A 22,312-nucleotide genomic window follows, 5' to 3' on the forward strand; every position below is an offset into this window, starting at 1 on the left:
CACGGGAAGACAAGGCGCAGGTACGATATGAAAAGCCTCAAAACAGAAAATAAAAGAACTAGGTTGCCCCAGCCGAACAGGTTTTGCAGCCACTCGGAAGCCACTTTTTAAGCACCTCGCCGTGGCCGGTAGAACTAGGAGCAAACCTATTAACTTTAAACATTGGCGACGTAATTCTACGGCACAACGGCACTAGATTGAATCGATCATCGGCGAGGTGTTCGAGGATGGTGCCGGGGCTGGTACCGTGCCTGGAACTTTCCAGGTGGCAAATAGTGGCATGACTCGTTTGCAATCGCAGAAGAAATATTTCGTCGAAACGTCTTGTTGGGTCTAGAAAAAGAGACAACGCTTTGTATCCAGTACTGGTAGTCCTGCACTAGCATGACTTCAGCGCCTTCTGAAGCTGCGTTGATGTATTTGATGTTGGACCCAAAGGGCTAAGAGAAGAAGTCGATAAAAGGACCAGGCGTGTACTCTTCGGTGTGATGCATACATGTACAGTACAGCACTCCTCCAGCACGTACTGTACATGACAGCGGAAGTAGCGGCTCTAGTAAGGCCAGTAGTCTAACGGCACTTGCGGGGCCTGGGCGGGCGTATTCTGGGTTTATATCGTGATTTTTGAAATTAGAGGATCTAGATGTACCAGTACCAGTACCAAGCAGGTATAAAGGAGGCGAACAAGGATTTTGGATGGAGACGAAATGCGGGCGGCGCCGCAGAATTGCACCGCCACGGCCGCACGAGCCACATGCGCCAGGCTGCCGATATCCCGATCAGCCTCCCGAGTTTCCTCCGGCGCAGGAATAAACAATAACAAACAAAAAAACCAGCTTGCGATTGCGATTGCGGAGGAAGCCTTATAACACCCTCGGTAACGCAGAATGCAAGAGTCTTCGGCGCCATATCGACGCACTTGCTCAATTCCCTTCACCTTGACCTTGGCCTTGGCCGCGTTTTCTATCGGCTGACCATTGCTAGATTGTCAGTAAAGGGGCTAACATTTCCCCGCAAAGGAGTCTCAATGGAGACTAGGACTAGAATGTAGGTGGACTGTACTACAGAGTCCAGATATCTTGGAACTTCAACTACACTACCCGGCCCCTCTCGGTACCTTCGATAAACACCCGATCAAGTGATGATAATAAGGAGGCAATAGGATTACAAGCCGGATGAATTTCCACGCCGTGCTGTTACTAGGATGCCGAACCCCTCTCGGATTTGATATTGCAGACCGCGATTGACATCTCTCACGATATATTGATATGAATACTCGACCCCTCTACTCGCACAACCTGAAATAAGCGTCAACACGTCAATATGGAGGCTACAACGATCACCGCAACCTGTGCCTGCAAAGCCTTCACCTTCCAGGCCGACTACCCCAACTCTCTCCTCCCTCTGCCCCGCGCCCTCTGCCTTTGCACCATCTGCCGCCGTCTCTCGGGTTCCTGCGGGATATCATACATTATCGTACCCCCTCACCAAACCATCTCCCCGACTCAGTATAGTCTCACAGCCTACAAGTCGTCTGACGTGTTAACGCGATATTTTTGCTCGACGTGTGGCGCACATGTTCTTGTGTATGTCACGCCAAAGAAAGCCTGGCATCTCTCCACCGGCACATGGGACCGCACTGAGGGCTTGGTAAAATGGACGGGCTCCAAGGCGCTTGGTGGCACGCTGGATGGAGGGATCTCGGTATGGCTCAAGGATATTGTGGCTTCAGATTCAGTTGATGGGACAAAGAGTGATCTAAAGCGGTGGATGTCCCAGGATATGAGTGGAGATATACAACTTGTTCCTGATACAGCGATGCGGGCACTACCCGAGCCACCTCGGAAAACGACAAAGTTGAAAGCAGAGTGTCATTGCGGGGGAGTTAAATTCTACATCACTCCGCCTAATGAAGCTTCGAAGACCGTGCGGTCTCCATTTCCGGATCTCATGGTCCCGTACCACAACTCAACCTCCTCTGCCGTAGAAAATCCGAATAACGAGACCTGGTGGCTGAGGGCTGATGATACCAAGTACCTCGCGGGAACATGCACCTGCACATCTTGTCGTCGTGCTTCCGGATTCGAGATCCAGCCATGGGCATTTGTGCCGAAGTGCAATATCTTCAAGGAAGATGGGGCCCCGCTAGAATTCAACTTGGGGACACTCAAGCAGTATAAGAGCTCGAAAGGCATCTATAGGGAATTTTGTTCCGGGTGCGGGGCAACTGTCTTCTGGCATTGTGACGAAAGACCCGAGTTGATTGATGTCAGTGTTGGACTTCTTGATCCGGAGCAGGGCGCCCGAGTTGAAGGGTGGCTGGAGTGGTGGCCGGATAGGGTGAGCTTTTCCGAAATGGCTGTGAGTAAGAGTCTTGTTGCGAGTCTGGAGGATGGGTTGAAGGTCTGGAAACAGAAATACTAAACTATGTAGCTTTTACCCAAATTTAAAACCCTGTAAGATCCGGTTGTTGTTTATTTTAACATGGGAAATATTTATCTAGATTAGCACCATGTATAGGCCACTTTGATTTTGGCCGATACCAAGGCTAAGTCCACGTATATTGAGAGACAAGAATTATTATACAGGGATACTTGCCACAAGATCGTATAGCTATGTGTTCTCCCTGATCAGTTCGACTCCACGTCCACTGGGAACTATACGTCTGTAAAGGAGAGCAAGTAAAGACAAAAAACCGCACATCCTAAAACATCACTATATGAAAATCACCACCTAGAGTAGAACTACGTAATCCCCGGTACCGAAGTGATATAAACTCGCCTACAGACGCGTATGATTGTCATTCTCTCCACATACATTCCGTATAACATTAATTAACACTTCCTGTCCTTAAAAGAAACGAAGGCTTAGTGTAGTGGTAGCATGTCTGATTCCAGTCCTCGCTTTAAAGCGACGCAGGAAATCCAGATGGTCACCGGTTCAAATCCGGTAGTCTTCAATTTTATTTTTTTCTCCCTTTGGTGAACTGTTCCCCTCTTTACACGTTCCTTTTTTGATTTGTGGATTTCGATAGGGAGGTTGGACATTTTATTTTGACTAGAATGGGAAGCGCCGTTGTGTAAGATGAAAGTGAATGGCAAGTGGAGGTTGTCGCCAAGTGAGAGTTTTCAGCAGCAGGCAATCTTGAAGGGAACAACTCAGGTAGCTCCCATAGTTTGCTAAACGAGTCGGCTATTGGGGACTACTAGGAGGACAGGTACACTATGATTTATGCGGTCTGCGACTTCGTGGGTCGTGCTCGAGTACACCAAATAGAATATTAGAGGCTTCGTTTCTGAATACGAGAACATTATGTATAATTTACTTATGTGCAGATAATACCATGTGCCGCTACTGTGCTATATCTTGGGTATGTCTTGAACTAAAGCAATGCTGAGGGTACCTAGGTACTCTTAAGTGGTCAAGATATGGAAAAATATCGAGAGATTGAGAGCGATAACTGACATCAGACATTGCATACTACATCATGCTAGGTACTCGACAAAGAAACAACAAGCGAGAAGTAGGCACATCGAAATCCATTCCAAGTTCAACATTGATTGAGTAAGACTAAGGGCCGTCAAGACATGAAAGGTGCTTGGAAATTGAGAATCTACTTCTTCGCCTTGCCTTTCCCCTTTGGTCCCCCCATAGCAGCCTCTCTCCGTTTCGCCTCTCGAGCGTCAATCTCAGTCCTCTTTGATTTATCTGCTGCTTCACGTTCTTCTTTCTCGGCCTGCTTCCGGGCAGCCTCCTGCTCTCTCTTCTCCCGGATAAGCTTCAGCCGCGCGAGATCTGCTTTGGCCTCGTCCGTTTTGCCAGCCTCATGCAGCTTCTGGTATCTCTCCTTTGCCTGTTGTGCTTGTAGAGCCTCTCTTTCCCTACGACTCAACTCTGCAGCTGGTTTCTTTCCCTTGCCGCCGACACCCATATCTTTAACGCCCTCGGCGACTTGCTCCACGGTGACGGGCGCGGCCTTAGCTTGGTTCCGTGCGGCTTTCGAGTGGTTCGGGTTGGCGGGCATATCGTCATCGTCACTCTCCTCCTCGGAGCTGGAAGGTAGATCACCCGGCTGGGGAACACCCTTCCTCTTAGCTATTGCGGCTTCTTTCTTGGCTTTCGCGGCGGCGCGACGCTCTTCGCGGGTCATGGCAGGCTTGTCGGCGTCTTCCTCTTCGGATGACTCCTCTTCGGAGCTGTCCTCCTCCTCTTCGGATGTGGATGCATTGGGGTCGCGCTCCTCAATCTCGTTTCCATCGGCATCGAGGGGTCGCAGGTTCTTGGAGAAGTGCTTGCCACCTTGAGGGAATTAATAAGATGGATGTGTGTAATTAAGATCAAGAGGATGCATACCACCGCGAGTGAACTTCTTGAATTTGCCTCCGCGGCCACGTCCGCCGCCTGGTGGTCCTCCTGGTGCCATGATGACCTGGTGTGGCTGTGGCTGGGGTGATGGGAAGATTACTCCTTTGTGGGTAAAACGCAAGCTTGTGGTAGGACCAGTATGGCGAAATTCAACTATTTGGGTGGCCTTAGCAACAGTACCTCGTATATGTGGGCCGCGACAGAGGAGGTTCAATTCAAGGGAGGTGGTGGTTTCATACAGTGCAGTCCAGTGCAGTCCAGTCGTCACAGAGGGTTGTACTTCGTACTTGAAGTCTTGAAGTAATAATGCCCAAATGGAGGGGCAAAGCTGGCGCAACACCGCAAATCTGACCCCGCCGAGTCAGCACGCCCGCGTAATCTGGGGCTAGTCTCATTCCGTCATAGCTCCCACGCTTGTTGCAGTCACATGATCAGTCGTAAATTTTCCTCTAAAAGCGAAGCGAGTCTCAAACTCTTCTTCTCTCGTTACATAAAACTAAAAATCCTTCATATTCACTCTGGCTTACGTCTATTCAATGGCAGGTCTTGGAGGGGAAATTGAAGGAAAGAGCAGAGTCATCGCTGATACTTACCCTGCGGCCTGTGGCATGAGAATGCGTTGGGCCGGAGAAATATGAACAGCGAAACAGACACCTACGATACGACACGACATCTGGCAAGCGTCAACGAGCAATCGATTCGAGGGCCTCGTGGTTTACTTACGGAGTGCACCACGCGTCGAGCGATGGAGTGGCAGCCATGCTGCACCTATTAGGAATGGTTGGCCTTGTTCATTCAACTGCTGCCGGCTGCCATCAAAGAACCATTTTGGTGTCGAACCACCCGAATAACAAAGACTTTCGGGCACCCCTTTTTGAAGACCACCCAAGCCACGACGATGTCTCAAAGGGCTACCGATCCCGTAACTCCCTGCTAAAAGCTCCGTAGGATTCCTAAGTCCTAAAATTTCAACTTCAATTTCACCTTCCCCAAATCCCCCAGAATTCATTCCAAGCAGCTTCGCATCTCTGATCTCTCTCTCTGATAGCTTCCGCCAACCGTCTCTTCATCGCCGGCAACGTCCTCCGTAGTTCCTCGCTCCGTATCCCATCAGCTATCAGCCCCTCTGCCATGGCGATGTGACGTTCGATAGTGGCGACTGGGCTTTCGTATGCCGGTGGTAGCAGTTCAGCATCGATCGACTGCTTGCATGCAGCGACATAATCGCAGTGCTTGCATCGTGCAATTGAGCGGTCGAGGGTGTAGTTTGGTATGACCGTGGGACTGCTATCGAGGATGAAGCTTATAAATGGAGGGGTATGTAGCGTTCTTCTACAGTAGTCGCAGGTTGTCTCCTTGTCATTAGATGGAGCGCCGGGCTGTCCACCTCTGGGGTACCGAGAAGCTGACGCTCTAGATGTCATTTCGAAACGGGGTTTTGATGTTTGTAGTAATGTAAATGGCAGTGGCATAAATATAATTGACAAATACATACTTCGCTGAAGTGCGGTGAGTGAATGGTATTTATTCGTTTCGTGGACAAAGAGGCTTGTTCGTACACTCAAGACAGGCACAACGCATCAAACAAAGCTCAATGACACATAATGAATCTGAGAGAACCCGACAATGATAACGCCATAACTCCAGTTTCAGGGTTTCAATGGGCTTGAGAGAATGGTTTGTGGCTAATTCGACAAAGAGATCCCACATGTGACATGGCAACTGGAAGTGTACTTCGTGTTGACACGGGCCTCACCCCACTGAGATGTTACAAGTAGCATTGTCCAGCCCGTCAATGGTCTGCGTCCAGGACATACTTCGTAACCTCAACACAACAAGACAACGTTCGATGTGTAATTATTATTGTCCCTATGCGATAACCACCTACCTAGGTAGATATGTGGCGCTGATATTGGCAATGTGAAACCTGAGGCAGACGTACTTGTTTGTACTCGTAATGCCTTGGCCTCTAGCTAGACCCCTCCATCCTTTCACTCTATCTCTACCTACCAACCTTACACAGATCCTAGATTCTATAACCGCCTGGCAATATGGCAGCCTTTCTACGTGGGAAACAGGCCGGCATCCAAAATGACCTTTCGGCCGGTATTATACCAGGCTTGTTTTCTCCCGATGACAGAGCTCGCTTTGGTATTAACTCGCAAATTGGGTATGTTGCGCTGGGAATTACCTTGGAATGTCTGGGATGGCTGCTGATCTTTGACGACCAGCTCATTAGCATACGACCCGGTACAGTCTCTACTAGCAATAGGTACGAATGAGACCACCTTTGGCAGCGGCCAAATTTACATCTTCGGCCAGAGCCGTGTCCAAGCTACCTTTATCCTTCCTCGACGGGCGTCAGTAAAAGCCCTCCAATTCGTTGCCGACCGACTTGTCAGCTTGGATTCAAAAAACGAGGTGATAATATGGGACTTGCAATCAGGGAAGAAGCAGGCAGTCTATGCCCCGCCGGGAGTAGTGACAGCTATGGTCACTGATCCGATGATCGACTGGGCCTTGATAGGGTTACAAAACGGGGATGTCATCGCGTATGATTTGGATCGAGAAAAAGCAGCACCGCTTCGGCTTCCGAACTTTTGGCGTGAGAAGAGCCCAAGATCTCGACTACTCTCGGTTGTATCTATGCAATTACACCCTCGGGATATCGGCCAGCTCTTAATCGGATACACCGAAGGCGCGGTGATATATTCTTTCAAACAGAACAGGCCGATCAAATATTTCCAATATGAGGTGCCATCTGGAGCCCCAGGTGGGACCGCAGACCCCATGTCTATGGGAGACATAAGGCGCCCTCGTCTAACACAGGTATTTTGGCACCCAACGGGAACATTCGTAGGAACCGCTTATGACGACGCTACTATGGTCATCTGGGATCCCAAGGATGGCCGTGTTGTCATGGCAAGGACTTTAACTGATACAAATGTCAACATCCCAGGAAAGCGTTCAAAAAATTCCAACGATGCCGAAACTTTTGCTTTGAAAGAACCGTTTGCTCGGATAGTTTGGTGCGCAAAAGAGAATCCGGATGATACGGGAATCCTCGTAGCAGGAGGTGTTAACACAACCGTGCCACAAACGGGGATGACATTCTTTGAGTTAGGTCCTACCCCTGTCTATGCAACATCATCATGGCAAGTCCTCACAGACCATTTCGAGGGCAAACGCCAACGTCTCCTCCCAACGCCCCCAGGCGCGGAGGTCGTCAATTTCTGTCTTATCCCTCGTTCTTCTCCTCATTTTGCCGGCGCTCAGGATCCTATTGCTATACTCGCGCTTCTCACATCTGGAGAGCTTATTACACTGAGCTTTCCAAGTGGCTATCCTATCTCACCCACCAATATTCTTCCTCCATCCGTATCATTTGTTCATCCGTTTGTTACCTCAATAGCAGTGACTCCGTTAGATCGCGGTCGATGGCTTGGTATGGTAGAAAACCGGCAACAAGGGCCGCAGCTGTTGAAAGGTGGTGCCGAGGGTATCAAGCCGTTGAGAAAGTACGAATCACGAAACATCGTTCAAATGGCACATGGTGATGGCACGGTCCGTCTATGGGATGCTGGGCGAGGGGACGAGGTCGAAAATACTCTCACATTACAAGTCGATATTGCCAGGGCTCTCGGCCGGTTTGACGACGTCAATATCACAACCATGAGCCTGGGAGCTCAAACTGGAGAGTTCGCTATTGGTACCCAGACTGGTGAAGTTGTGATGTATCGCTGGGGCGGTAATAAACGATACGGTCGAGAATCACAACCAACTGTTGAGGTTACTCCCGGAGGCCTTACAGATATCGAGAGCCGTGCAGAGCCTAGCCTCAAGGAAGGCCTTCAGCCGTTCGTGCTCTACGACACGAATCAAGGACCTATACGCGCAGTTAAGATGTCCGATGTGGGTTTTGTCGGAGTGGGGACTGAGAACGGGATGTTCTCTATCATCGATCTCCGCGGCCCGGCTGTCATATTCAGTGCTTCCATGAGCGAGTTCGCCAAATCCGAGAAGCGTAGTAGCTTCATAAAGAAAGGTAGCAGTCAAACTTCCGCAAAACCAGATTGGCCGGTTGTCATCGAGTTTGGTGTTATGACTCTTGAAGGTGATAATTACTCGAGCATTGCATGCTTCGTGGGAACAAATCTTGGCAAAGTCATCACGTTCAAAATTTTGCCACAGAGTAATGGTGGATACACGGCTCAATTTGCTGGTGTAACAGCGCTTGGTGATAGTGTTATATCTATCAACCCTATAGTCGCTAGCACCGGAAGGATAGCTGCGGCAACTGGAGCAACCGTCGGAGCTCTGCGAACTGGCCAGCAGACTAATGGCACACTTCTCGTTGGTAAGTCAGGTCCTGCATTGATGATCATCAACGACTTTATAGATCGGGCTATTTAGGATTACACTACTAATATTCTTGGACAGTCACTCAATCAGAAGTCAGAATATTCAAGCCGGCGACAGCCAAGGGAGCCCACAAGGCTTTCGATGACTTCTTCTGTGAATCTGCCTCCATCACCGAATTCGAGGGTCACGGGTTTGCGCTTGTTGGCATATTCGGCGATGGTACGGCACGAGCATTTTCGATCCCCTCCCTGAAGGAGATAAGCGCGGCTAAAATAGAGATGCTCGATAAGACGAGAATATCAAGCACAATCGTCACACCGTCAGGGGATATTTTCGGCTGGACAGGCCCCTCAGAAGTTGCTATGCTTAGTGCATGGGGCTCCGGCCAACCTCTTCCCCGCACTCAGGACAATCTGTACAACCCAGAAGCTGTAGTCCCACCTCGGCCTACAATATCGAACTTGCAATGGATTTCAGGAACCCAGTATGTGAGCCCAACGGATCTTGACTTGCTCATCGGGGGTCCAGATCGCCCACCTAGCAAGCGTATGCTGGCAGCAGCAGCGGATGAAGACCGGGCTGCCCGTTCTGGCGGGCCAAGCAGAGCTGGCGCACAGACGGAGGGCTGGGGAGACTACATGACGAGGCAATTGAATGAAAGGACCGAAAGACTTAATATTGTAGGAGATAGCATGGACAGAGTGCAAGAAAATAGCGCTGGGTGGGCGGAGGATGTCAGCAAGTATGCCTCGAAGCAGAAAAGGAATCTCGTTCTTGGGAGCATCACTGGTAAATGGTTCTAGATGAAAGGTGGGAAGGCGTTACGGGGATCTTGGGCTCTACTATGGCGTCCTGGGCTTAGGGATCCTGCATGGGATAGCGGGAGACGTACAGATAGGATGGTATGAATTGTGTGTAGAACTACAATTATGGCCTTCCTTAGACAGCATCTCCCGGATGTATTTCATTTCCGGCGTTGCTCTCTGCTCACAAACCTTTCAAGCTTATCTTAGCACTACAAGTACCCGCACGGCGGGCGGTGTGGACGGTAAGGCGTACTACATTTATGACATACATTAGCAGGCACCTTTATTACATAAAAAGATGTAGCAAATATAATCAGGCTTGTAGTGCATATATTCCTGACCCTGTATCACAGGAAAGCTAACTCGAAAATATCTAGAAGCGTGCGATTCTTCCAAAATCAATGGTAGAAGTTGCTTCCTCCACGCTATTAGAATCACCAACACCGCTGTATGGGAATATGAGAATGGAGTAGACTATGGGGTATTTTCAACACTTTTGCAACGAGACATCTCATGAGCTCTCCGGCGACTGCGCATTTCGTATAAGGAATTGCATATTGCCCCGAGCAAGCCATCAAGACCCGAACCATTTAAAGGGGTCTATTGTGACTCCATTGAACGTTATAGTTCGAACAAGAGCCCTACGGCATTGAAATATCCTACTAGACTTTTGCTTACACACTCCTTTACTCCAAAATAAGTAACCCAACCGACCCCGACTTATCGCCCCGTAGCTACTTAAACTGCGCACCTACACCTCCAGTATCTCTTTACGGGATTTCATAACCATAGAACCCATCGTCGGCACCTTTCTTCTAGAATCGGAGAAAAGAATATCCCTACGGCCGCCATCTTCGACAGGAAATGTTTCTTAGTGGGTTCTCTTACCGTTAACCCCGGCTTTACTTGCAATCTTCAGGTCGTCTTCAATAACTACCAGCATCTTCGATTTGGGGAGAGAAGCTATAGAGCTTTAAAGATCGCAGAATTAAAAGACTTATCTGAAGAGCCTTGTCTTAGCTTGGAATAGTACCGGGCTGATAAATGTTGTGAAGGAGGACTGTATGCCCGAGTGGGCATAAGTGAGGTACGCTAGGGTTGATTGCAAACAGAATGGGAAGGACAGTATGGTAAATATAGTGTGTCCGTGGTGTGGGTGAATAGTGGAAGCCGGGACGTTGATGGGGAGACATTCTTCGGATTGGAATGAGTTTCTAAATGTGTATCTTTTATGGGAGCTAGAGATCCTCTGCTTCGTCGAACAGTTGACAAGTCTCACCGCAGTCTCACACAGGGCTCGCAGAGAGACCCTAAAGGCTGTGAAACTTGGTTGCTTAGAAAACCAAAAAAGGAAATGTAGTATGGATGGCCCCTCGGGAAACGTTTCATTTTCTACATTAAGCCTATTCGTACATCCCGTTAGTCTTTCCTCAGTGACAGTCGAGTGAAGTCATTATAAGGATATCAAGCAGAGGAATACTGATCCTCGGGATTGGTATTTAAGGCTGGGTGATGAGTGGTAAATTTGAGGGCGCCGGATAGAAGGACTGACAGTTGAGTGTGAGGAAGCAAAAGCGCTGGCACAGAAGAGAGGAGGGAGTTTAATGAGCCTCGACAATTTTAGAATCAAGAGCCAAAGATTTATAGTTGGTACGTGTACTACTCAATTCAAGTCATGAATGGTAGCCGATGAAATATAAAACCACCTACATAGTATTGTACACTCTGTTCTTGTCATCCTCGAAAATTTGGCCATCACACCCATCTTGCAGCACCCTCACTGCTAGTACCATCCCGTATCTCAAAGTCCTAGTTTCGTGCTGGTCCCTCGGTTCGTTTGTTAATTATCATGTAGCTGAATCGTATCCCGCGGATTAGTTGCCCTCCACTTCCCTAGTCATCCTCCATGTGCAAGTGAGACAACTAATAGCCCGCTGTAAATGTTCTTGATCGTAGGAGTAGATAGGATTAGAACGGATGTATTGTAACCTACAAGTAGGATTTGGATGTCGAACTATAGCAACGTGATGATCAACGGTTGGCACGCTTGAAGATGGTTTATCTAACTCGACGGCAAGTCAAGGTTGTTCCAGTCTGGCTCTGTTATACCGTAAAATCCCTACTAGTATCGTCAACTAGCTCCTTACATTAGCATGTCAGAACCGGGTCAGAAAATTACTTTTTCCTTTCCCTCACATGCTGCTTGTGTTTACTCCTGTGGCGTCGTTTCGACTGCTTTATTGACGAAGCCTCTAGCACTTTGTTATACTTGCGTCCCACCGGGGGAGGGAAATGGACAGGCGGGAGAGGCGGCACCGTACTCAATGTACTTAAAGGAAAGTCTTCAAAGAATGCCCTCAATATTGCTTGTAGCCCAAATTCCTCGAAAACGTTGAAATATGGCGTTCGACGTATAGCAATGTGCCCATTAATCTCGACATGGCTAGCAATGATCGAAGTGATATACGAAGAAGGTATATCTGCAGAGAGTCGATAGGCCCAGTAGTTTTGTATTACAATAATGTGAACCTAAATGAACAGTCAGAGAGGCTCGGTCAACGGGGTTGATGTAGTGATGAAACATACCTTATAGACATCAGAATCCGGTCGAGCCTTCCGCTGTTCATCAGCTAGCGTTAGTAGAGTGTAAACTTCTGTCGCACTGAGCTGCCACTGGTGAGGTCGCCTGTTTCGTACGATGATTGAAATCGAGTTGCCGCCTTGAAAGTCACGTATGGTCAAGTTTGATTTGACGCCCTTCGTATATGGATCGCCGGTAATGCGTAGCGTGTGCTCGTGTCTATAATACATGTTGGCAATGGTGCCTTGGTAGGGTGTGTATCCTAACTCACCTGTAAAAGTCCGTCCGATTCACCGAATGGCGGTCTCCTAGCTCCACTACTAACTCGGTGAGAACTGCGTCGGTTTGTGCCGCACACTGCTTCTCCCAGTTTAAACGAGTTCGTAGGTGACGGGGTAGAACCCCTGAGTGACCTTTGTAGGCGTCTGTTGTGCAGAATGATTCGATCTTCTTCAAAGTGCCAAGCGTGGGACAAATCGAAAGCTCATCTTCTTCTTGGAGAGTAACATGTAGCTTGGCAAGTTCTGTATCATCGATAAGTGATATTGGAAGGTTTCGGAGCTGTCTCCGGACAGTGAGTAGCCAGGCTGGTGTCGGAGAGCGTTGGGAATTCCATGTTGAAAGCTGCTTAGGGCTAGATGAACGGTGGTGTCGGCCCATAGTAATGGTACGGACTAGACGTTGGTATATTACTTGATCGGAAAACAAATGAGCTCTTGAGACGCTGACATTGTACATCGCGAAACAAAGGCGAAATCGCATAAGAGTGATTGGAACCTGCATGCTCACTAATAAACGACCCTCCAGGTGTGGTGACGCACCAGAGGTGTGTCTGGATAACTGTCGCTGAGCCACACCCGCTGAGTTGTGGCGATGCTGGAATCAGGAGTTCCACGTGGGGCGTCACATGTGGCAAATATGGCCGGGCCACTTTTGTCTGTGTATAACAAGGACGACTTCTTCTCCACTCGGTTACTAGAATCAATCAACCCTTTCTACCTGTTTTCAGTGCCTCCGAAAACGCCGACAAATACTCAGGCTCCAAGTTGTCCTGCTTAATTTGATTTAGATTGTTGAATAAAATATAGAGGGGAAAGTACTTTAACTTTATTTACCTACTTATTTACGACCTTTAACCAGCACTTCTACGGCTCGCAAGTTCGCGTGCTGTAAGCCTAGTATGTGGTATCTTAGGTGGTGGGGCATGACTAATTACTTACCGTAGGTACCTACCTGGGTACACTAGCTAGATATTAAATACTACCTAAGGTACCCTAGGTAGGCACCTTGCCACCGGCGTTCTGCATTAAAGGTACTAGCATCTAGTAGTGCTAAGGCCGTCACACTACAGTGCTAAGTGGACAAGCTATTTGTCGATTAGCAGTTGCATTAATAGTCGCAGACTGTTCCTTCCTGTAACAGTATAGTTGCTAGCGCGCCTCTGTCCGTCTAGCAAGCCCGTACAATGCTCTTTGCTATCTACATATCTGCTACGAGGGTAGTATTCCGTTCTGGGTCTTTTGCGTATAGTGTAAGGCTATTTGGGAATTGGAGATCGAGCCTTCGCGAGCCTTGCCCTTGCCTCCATGTTCTTCTGCCAGTGGTTGGCTATCCTCTAGTTGGATCTGGACGATAAGTGCTCCCGTCTCTTCGTCTACGCCGGAGATATCTATAATACCAATCATGCTTCTAGACGCTTCAAATTGTCCTGTTGTGTAGAAGTAAGGCAGTCAAAGTGGAATATTCGTAGGATAATAGAATAAGTAAGACGCGTAGGCAGTCAACTATGCCCTCGACAATTTTACTACTCTTTAAAGGTAGTGCTTACATAGGATATTGCTGAAGCCAGAGTCAAACTGACGACATCACAAGAAGCGCACAAATAGACTATATAGACAATCGAAGAGTTACAACTAAAGCTTACCACAGCCAATACGATACCCTGATACGAATATATATATTTACACTGTGTATCTGCAATGGGCCGAAAGTTATCCGACACCGAATTTCGCCTATGACTTCACTCTTGTACCACTCTTTCGTCTTATATGATAGAAAGCCGGTTGCAACGTCATGTATATTGCATTTGATGGGCAGTAACGATACTATTTTCAGGTGTGCCATGGGGGTATATTCTCTGTTTCAACACAGAAGCTGAGCTCTCTTAGTCTATGGTTAGTTCTAAAAATCAAACCATCTCTCTAATAAAAATAACGCCATATTTTCCAAAGATTGGGTATATTTGTACGTTGCCACCATCCTCCTCTAAGCCATGCGGCTATAATATAAAAGTTCAAAAATCCAGATCGACCGAGCCTATTACTTTGCTTCATTTGCAAAAGTCTCGGGCGCTAATATCATATCATACCAAAACTTTTGCACTCTTGACGACGGTCTGTGTAATAGCGCCCTCTAACCTATATTTTTATGGCCGAACACCACTTGTAGGTGGAAGGTTCTCCATTCAAGTGGTTGCCGCTATACACGTTGTTAAAATCCTATCTTACTGGATAAAATGGTGAAGGCCATACTTACTAGCAGTGTCCGGACTTCTGACCCATTCTGCTGTTTGGTGCAGGGACGCTGGACACACCGAGATTTGACCAACAAACGCCCTTGCCAGTAAATTCCGCCCTTAATCATTGCCAAACCCAGCCGACTTTTATGATTCACGATTCACTATTCCTTGGATCCCACTCTGCCCTCACGTTCCTGACATGTTCGGCAAGGTAATTAAATAGCTTTTCCGACACCAGCGCCTGGGTATCTGGCTGGCGGCGAGATTGCTGTCGTTGGCCCATCAATCCCTTTACCATTTCCCTCGAGCACATGATCAACAACTCAACTTTCTTAATCTGCAGCCCTAACATCTCCTGCTTGAGTCTCTTCTCGTCTTCTTTGGCAATCTGATACATGCCCAAGGAGAATCGCTCGGCATCAAAATGTGTTTTGCCCCGCGTGCTTGGGGTGCCGTCATTCTGTTCCTCTTCCCTTGCTCGACGACAAAGGCGCTCCAGAACGGACACGATCTGAGAAACAAGCAGACTCATTGACAAGGTCATTGAGTCGTCTTTGCCAGCGCAGACGCAATTCAGCACGTCAGAGCCGAGCTTGAGCGATTCCTGCAGCTCCGCAAGTTCCATCTCGTAAGAGCGGTTTTCATGATGTTCGGGGAGCAGGGATAAATGTGTAATGATGGTTTCATTACACCGGCAAGCTTCTGCAGCCGAAGCTTGGTGATCCGTAGCACGAGAGCTGTACGATGAGCTGCCTGGCGACGTGTCGGTCGTGTGGCTGGGGGCTGCCGGTTGGCGATCGAAGTAGCTATCTGTTTCGATTGACGGTACAAGTCCATCTGAGAAATCTTGATCGTGATTGAACTCAAACTCGGGCTCGGAAACGGGGCTAGTGGAGTAGATTGAGCCCGGTTTGAAGCATTGGGGTGTTTCCACTTCATGAGGTACCGAGAAGTCATATGGGTGCATAGTATTCGGAATATGCAGTTCGGACTTTTCAAACATGGATGGACATAGAGAACCCCGGGGTGAAATCTGGGGGGTCGGGAGGAGATTGGGCAGGAACATGTTATCGAATGCCCAATCTTTAAGTTGCTGCTTCAAGTAATCCGGGAGATCTGGGCAGGGGTCTTCTGGAGACGACGGGTATTGATCCAGCCCGGCTGAGTCCATGGTGGATTCAGAATCGCCAGTTTCCATAGAGGCAGGCGAATTTAAAAAGTCCATGTCTAAAGGATCCGAGGCCCCTGAAGCCCCTGAAGCCCCTGGTGGTGTGCGCAGGCCTGAGTCGGTCACGTGCGCAGCTCTCAGCATATCCATCCTGACGGACGAAGATGAAGATGATGAGGACCTAGTGAGATCTGCAGGGTCCATGGTGAGAGAACCATCCAAAAATGCCATTTCGCGGTCATTGGCGTGCGTGTCGAGTTCGGCGCTCTTCTTCATAGCTTGATAGCTTTCTGCGCTGCGCTTCCCGGATCTGCGAGAGATGCCATATACGCATGGCATCTCGTGCTTATAACATCGAGCGCACGACGGTTTGGTTTGAGTGCAGCGTACCTTAGCTGAGCTGCACGCATCGCAAGATGCTCGGAGTTTGGGAGCCTTCCGCGTGGCGTTGCGGCTTCGACTGGACGGTTCTGTCATGGTGGATGGCATGGTGTTGTCTCCTCTACTGCGTCGAATTGTCTCTGGTCTTAAGGCGCGGCGACAACGAGCATGTCCAGAGTTGGCGGCAGTTGGTTATATGGATACAGTTCCAAGTCCAGCAGAGGGACTGGCGGCGCCTCCCATCCATGATATATCAGGATGTCGTACCAAGCAAAGTAAGTACAGCATCAGCTCAGCACAGCTTAGCACAGCATAGTACAGCACACCACAGCACATCATCGCACCTCTTTTCTCCGTACGGCTCAGCACGTCGGCCCCGGGCCATCTAGCCCAGGAACTGGCCTTACGAGAGTTGTATTACTCGTACATGTACATGTTCGGTCAGCGTTGTGCTGCAGTCGAGATCATGATCCCTGGCGGAGCTCCGCGCGACATAGGATTAATATCTTTCGCCCGACTCGGTTCGGCAGTACGAGGCGTGAGATGGAAGAGGGCGCCATGGATGGATACAGTGCCTGCGCTTGACTTACTGTACCGTGATGATGATAACGGCTCCTTCGAGCTGGGAGTCTGGGGATGGAGGATTACATTCGCATTCTCTGCCTCCTTACAGCATTGGATTTCAACGGCTGCTTCAACCATCCCTACGGAATCGAGTATATGCCTGCCGCCGCTTCCCCTCCCCCTCCTCTTGAGTCTGGAGACAATGGGCGACAGCTGTGCTCGAGTGCGCCCCGAGGGTGCGCAGAAGAGCAGCGCTCCGGACGAAACCTTGAGGGAGGTGGCACACAATGCTACGCACGCGGTCAAGGGCAGCCCAACGGAGGTTCGTTGGGGAACACCGTCAGCTTACACAACGAACCTCAACCGCGAAGTATGTACAGTACGTACTCGAGTATGTACTCGGAGAGCCACCAAAAACCAGGGCGGTCTGCGCCTCTAGCCAGCATGATCCCAGATTTGATGGCTTTCTTTAGAGTAACCTTGCTTACCGTAGGCGTGAGCAGCATTTGTTGCCATGCCAGTACTATACGCCATAGGAAGTACTGCGTTCTTCGTGCTTCGTGGAGCAATGCTGGAACTTAGAAGGTGGCTGGTGGAAGTTTGAGCAGAGGACGGAAAAGCGAAAAGCGAGAAGCGAACATCTTATACCGGCCGAGATTCAATCCGTTTACCACCCACCGATGAATCTAATCGTTCGTCACTCTCAGATATTGATACATGTACAGATTACGATGCCGATGCCGAACGACAAACGACAAACGACAAACGACAAACGCCAAACGCCAAATGCCAAATGCCGGGGGATCTTACTTACGCTGATGGGGGATCCTGATAATTCCTTCAAGGTTGCTGCTCACCGTGCATGCTCCGCACGTGGAAATACCCTTGGCCTTCGATTGAATGTGTCTATTCGCACATGGCACATCAGGATTCCGTCTGGAAAAGCCACATGGAAGCTGGTAGAATAGAAACTTCAGAGGACCCTCCCCCTTGCAAACGATCGAGGGGAAGACGTTGTTCTGCGAATCCTTCTAGTCGCTCTCCCGCATTTGCGTCTCGACACCTACTTTGGAAGGTTCTTCTCTTTATTAAGGTTCCAGACTTGCCCGGGTTAGTTGCCACTTAGCCAACTGCCAGCTCGTCCTTACAGATGACAGTGCATGCGGATCCGCATCCTTTCTCCAGCCCTGTCTCCAGCCCATTTCAACAGCCAGTCAGCAGCTGACTGAAGCTCGAAATGAGCCGTGGCACCTCCCGCTGACACAGCGATCAGGGTCCCAGACTCGAAGCTTCACCACGGTTATTAATCCATCGTATCCATCTTCCGGGACTTTGCAAGGGACAGCCATGTGGTGGTGCCCATGCTGCCAAGCAACAAATCCAGAAGATCAGTGACAGTAAGAAGTGCCTTCGACACTTCGACGCAGCATGAAACGAAGGATTTTTTGCGAGAACGTGGCTCGCGCTGCGATCGATTGTTTACAAATGGGGGGTACGATCATCGTTCTACTCGCCCGAGATGCAGTACAATATCAAATACGTCGTGCTCCGCAGTTTGGTAGTACGTACAGTGTGCTTTTCAATATCTACTATTTTTACCTCATACTTTCCCCCGTGTTGATCTCAACGGTGGTAAGGAGCCAGCGGACATTGCGCACTGCTTACGAGCCCGCGGGGTCCGTGGACGCAAGTTCTCCCGTATTAGTTTCGATCAAGTCTTAGGCTAAACAATTATGTATATTGTTTCTGGTATGTCACAACTCGCGATCTTACCAGCCCGCGCCGAAACGAGCAGATTTCCGCTCTTTATTCTAGCTTGCAAAGCCGATCGCTTGAAACTCGGGACCAAGAATACTAAATCTAGATGATGGCACAATTCCGAGTGACTCGTGTGTGCTTTTTATTTATACTCGCCCAGTAGAGTTCGAGGACGCTCAAGTCCCCAGAGATAAAGCAGGACTATTTTCAACCTTGAAACTTCAGCCGTCTGTCCAGGCCCAAATTTGCCGCTCTTTTCACCGTTCCGCCTTTTAGACCATATGCTTTCTTCAAGACGGGGCCACTTCGAAGTTGATACGAATTCTGTAGGTCAATGAATGCCCGGACATGACGATCTGCTCGTCTGCTTCGGCATATCAAGTCGCCGTTTCCCACTACACCATGCCCATTTAGAGAGCCGTGGACGGCCGTCATAACCGCATCATCGACCCGCCTTGCCGATTGCCCAAGCTCAGGCTCAGCGAGCTCTATGAGATCGCTAATTTACATGCTGCTAGAAACCCATTTAGAACAAGCTCTGCCTTGTAAAGGACATCAAGCCGCTGGCCACGGACCTATTTATGGGTATTGACATCATACACAGCGGTGGAACTCCGCCTTGGCCCCTTCTGCCCTGGAACAATCATACGAATAATAATATTTTGTGGATGGCAGATACCCAACCGCTCATGGCACATGGCACATCGTCAAGGGCGCGAATCCTCTTAATATGTACGACCCTACACGTTGTACTCGATCCGGAGTAGGGGGATCAAAACTAGAGTGATAACCAGGGCAGGAGCCAGCATCGAGTTCTGGAAGGGCTTAGCGAGACGGGAGAACATGCGGGAAAAGGGGGGGGTGGGTGTGGGCAGGAGGGGCATGGCCGAAACGTGGCTCTTGCCGGTGTAGCAAACGGTGGCAAGGCTCGAATAATGGCATATCTCGCGGCGAGAAAGGCAGGTGGAGAGTTTGCGGAGGAATTTCATTCAGGCTTAAACATGGATGGAGTCCTCGTTGCAGCGCCACATTTGCCCCATCGTTCAGAAAGCGAGACGGAACTGCCCCCGGAATTTAGACAGACCCTCGGCCGGAACGCGTGGAGCTCTTCGAACTTGTTTGGCATCACATCGTCAAGCCAAGTTATTAACCTATGGTTCTGGGTTGATTGTCATTGATACCTCTGGAGATAGAGTTCCATTGCCCATGCTGCTGATCTGTACTGTACAGTACAATTTGTAGAGTAGAGCTCCAGCGCTCTAGAAATGGTATTTAGCAAGTGGAAACCAACGAGTACCGGGAATAACGAGGTCAATCAGATGACGGAGAATTAAATTGCGCCATCCAAGACATACATATGTACCTAAAAGAGCTAATAATATTTCCCAGGTATTTTGCCATCGAATGTCGAATGTCGAATGTCGAATATAGTATATAGTTACGGGCCTGCTCGGGACACCTACTTTTTCGGCCGATATATATTCCTCCTGGACGCCACTTCTGGAATACCTTCCTGACACAGTATAGCGCTAGCCTGCACTTAAAATGCTTACTTTGCCAGGTTCCGGATGTACTGTACTACTGTACATGCGAGGCAGGCAAGCTCGCTCAATCCTCCTCGCAAGAACATGGGCCATCTATGGAGCCGCGCGATAAGCCACGTTCAGGACACTCGAGAGTATCCAGTAACCGTCACATATCTGCAACGGGAATTTAGGGTAAGCTGCCCGCCGAGGCGGGCCCCGAATCCGAACCTCTTGGAAGGTAAGGTACAGTACCAAGCAAGCAAGCACTCTGTCCGTTGTAGTTGGTAGCGAATACTTCGTACAGTTCGCAATATAAGTCGTGTGCGTAGTACTCGTACGGAGGTACTCGAGTAGAGCATCGAGCAATATAATCGCTGCCTACCTACCTACCTACATAGGTACCTAGGGGCGGTCTGGTCTACACGTGGCTGGTGGCTAAGAGGGTTTCCGCGGAGCTCTTCCCAGTGCAAACTCAAATGCAAATACCCACCGCCAGCCAGCCATGGTGAGATGGCGCCCACGAGGGTTCCACGCAGTCACCAAATGGCTGGTGTGATACGTCTGGATGCCCCTTACAGTATCAATCCCCCCCGGGGGAAGGCCGAAGGCAGGCTGTCGGGTGGCTGGGCCCATACACAGTGCCAGAAGGACTATTTTTCAGCTATCGGCGCACTCGAGTAAGATTCTCACACATGTGATCTGGGCAATTGACGAACTAGAGCTGAGGAGAGAGCATCTGAGGAAACCCCGAGATGGTTCCTGGTGCCTGCTTCGTTGGTGTGTATAGCAAGCATGCGCGTGTTTGGGTGTTTTTGCTCTCGACACGCGGAAGAAGGGATATTGGTGACGCTCCAGGCAAACCGAGGAGGTACCTGAAGGTAAGGCGGCAAGTAATGACACCGACTTCTCCTACAGCAGAATACGTACATGTACATGTACAGCACCTATACCGGTAGGTAGTAGATACACGCAGGTGGTGAAGGCACATCCTGCGCTGGCAGGCATTTCTCTACGGAACACTCCGTACTTCGTACCTCCCTAGCTACTTACAGTACTGAACCTGCGTACCAGATATCAACATCGATCTTCGTATCGCGCGTGGATGAGCAGCGTAAGCCGGTGTCGCCTTCAATCCGGCAAAGCGACCGTCGGACCCGGACCCGGTGGTTGGCTGCCAGGCTCGATACTCATACTCATACTTCGTAGATCGGTGGGTATTCGATTCGGACTCCCAAGCCACCACACCACGCTCGGTTTGTTCGGACTCAGAATGTTGAGGGTCGATGATTACGTACGAAGGCCAAAATCCTCTTTACGCGCGCGAGACAAGCACGGCGTGGCATCGCCTTCTGCCTCTTCTAGCGGCCGGAATCGCAATACCCGCAGGATCCAAGCAGATGGCGAGCATGCCACCGAGGACTCCCCATAGCCACGAGTCCTGCGTGTCCCTATCTATATCATCCCGACGTTTAATAGGGCACGGGGGCACGACGCACGAGGGCCAAACGCCCATCGGCCGAGTGATAGCGGTATCAGCCCTAGCATAAGCCAAACGCCCATTCTCTGTACTCTATACTCTGTACACCACCAGCTTCAAGCCTCCAAGCCCCAAGCCTCAAGCCTCAAGCCTTCAACGGGCACCCGCAATGGCAAACAACCGGGGGCCCCTATTATTCCCGGTATGGCTATTGACATATTCCACTTTCCTTTGGCAGGGTTTGGCAAGGGAACGGCGGTACGGAGTCGACATATCCATACTACGCAGCTTACCCGGGCCAGCAATTGGTGCCAACTGGAACATGAGCGGGATGGACCAACTGCCCGTTGGCTGGGATGACGATAAAGAGAAGAAAAACAACCGCCGAGAGTATTACGTGGTACGGGAATCGGCCATATCTTTGCGTGGAAAGCATCTCCATACTGTATCTCCATCCAAATCCTTCCAACAGGATCCACCTCGAATGCAGCAACGGGACATGCCCGCCACGCAGCTGGAGTAATAATACCGCAGCGTGGAGGGGACCAGGCTGCCTAAGCAGAGCAGAGAAGAGTACTCGAGTATGCGTCGTTAACTCGATGCACATCACACACTACACTCGGTGCACATCCATACCACACCCATGGACATGGGCGTTGACACAGCACCCTGCTGTGACCTACAAATCCTCCAGCGCCTCTCCACCAAACCGTTTGCCGATCGGCGACGGTTAACTTTATCTTGACTATAGATATATATATATATACATATATATATATATTAAGTCCATTACAGAGTACCGGTCT

General features: G+C 49.6%; 6 protein-coding genes across 6 annotated transcripts in view; 3 read left to right on the forward strand and 3 right to left on the reverse strand.

Annotated features, from left to right (window-relative positions):
- Nucleotides 1-1,323: 1,323 nt before the first annotated feature.
- Nucleotides 1,324-2,424, forward strand: BP5553_09075 (uncharacterized protein; the record flags this gene model as incomplete). The annotated part of the gene is made up of 1 exon (XM_032017698.1): nt 1,324-2,424. The coding sequence occupies one exon, from the start codon at nt 1,324-1,326 to the stop codon at nt 2,422-2,424; it is 1,101 nt and encodes a 366-aa protein (XP_031866341.1).
- A 1,189-nt stretch (nt 2,425-3,613) lies between these two features.
- Nucleotides 3,614-5,789, reverse strand: BP5553_09076 (uncharacterized protein; the record flags this gene model as incomplete). The annotated part of the gene is made up of 5 exons (XM_032017699.1): nt 3,614-4,299; nt 4,354-4,712; nt 4,959-5,019; nt 5,089-5,318; nt 5,350-5,789. 5 exons carry the CDS (start codon nt 5,787-5,789, stop codon nt 3,614-3,616), a joined length of 1,776 nt encoding a protein of 591 aa, XP_031866342.1.
- A 627-nt stretch (nt 5,790-6,416) lies between these two features.
- Nucleotides 6,417-9,530, forward strand: BP5553_09077 (Uncharacterized protein; the record flags this gene model as incomplete). The annotated part of the gene is made up of 3 exons (XM_032017700.1): nt 6,417-6,535; nt 6,597-8,722; nt 8,806-9,530. The coding sequence occupies 3 exons, from the start codon at nt 6,417-6,419 to the stop codon at nt 9,528-9,530; spliced, it is 2,970 nt and encodes a 989-aa protein (XP_031866343.1).
- A 2,178-nt stretch (nt 9,531-11,708) lies between these two features.
- BP5553_09078 (uncharacterized protein) lies at nt 11,709-12,774 on the reverse strand (the record flags this gene model as incomplete). The annotated part of the gene is made up of 3 exons (XM_032017701.1): nt 11,709-12,062; nt 12,120-12,333; nt 12,386-12,774. 3 exons carry the CDS (start codon nt 12,772-12,774, stop codon nt 11,709-11,711), a joined length of 957 nt encoding a protein of 318 aa, XP_031866344.1.
- Nucleotides 12,775-14,783: 2,009 nt separating this feature from the next.
- On the reverse strand, nt 14,784-16,139 carry BP5553_09079 (uncharacterized protein; the record flags this gene model as incomplete). The annotated part of the gene is made up of 1 exon (XM_032017702.1): nt 14,784-16,139. The coding sequence occupies one exon, from the start codon at nt 16,137-16,139 to the stop codon at nt 14,784-14,786; it is 1,356 nt and encodes a 451-aa protein (XP_031866345.1).
- A 5,698-nt stretch (nt 16,140-21,837) lies between these two features.
- BP5553_09080 (uncharacterized protein) overlaps nt 21,838-22,312 on the forward strand; it is a gene marked incomplete at both ends in the record, with an annotated part of 4,054 nt that continues 3,579 nt past the window's right edge. The window contains one exon of the mRNA XM_032017703.1: nt 21,838-21,906. Within this exon, the coding sequence (XP_031866346.1) occupies nt 21,838-21,906 (69 nt within the window). The remainder of the gene's footprint in view (nt 21,907-22,312) is intronic.

This window comes from Venustampulla echinocandica (assembly GCF_003357145.1).
Source record: "Venustampulla echinocandica strain BP 5553 chromosome Unknown scaffold_9, whole genome shotgun sequence".
NCBI classification, from domain to species: domain Eukaryota; kingdom Fungi; phylum Ascomycota; class Leotiomycetes; order Helotiales; family Pleuroascaceae; genus Venustampulla; species Venustampulla echinocandica.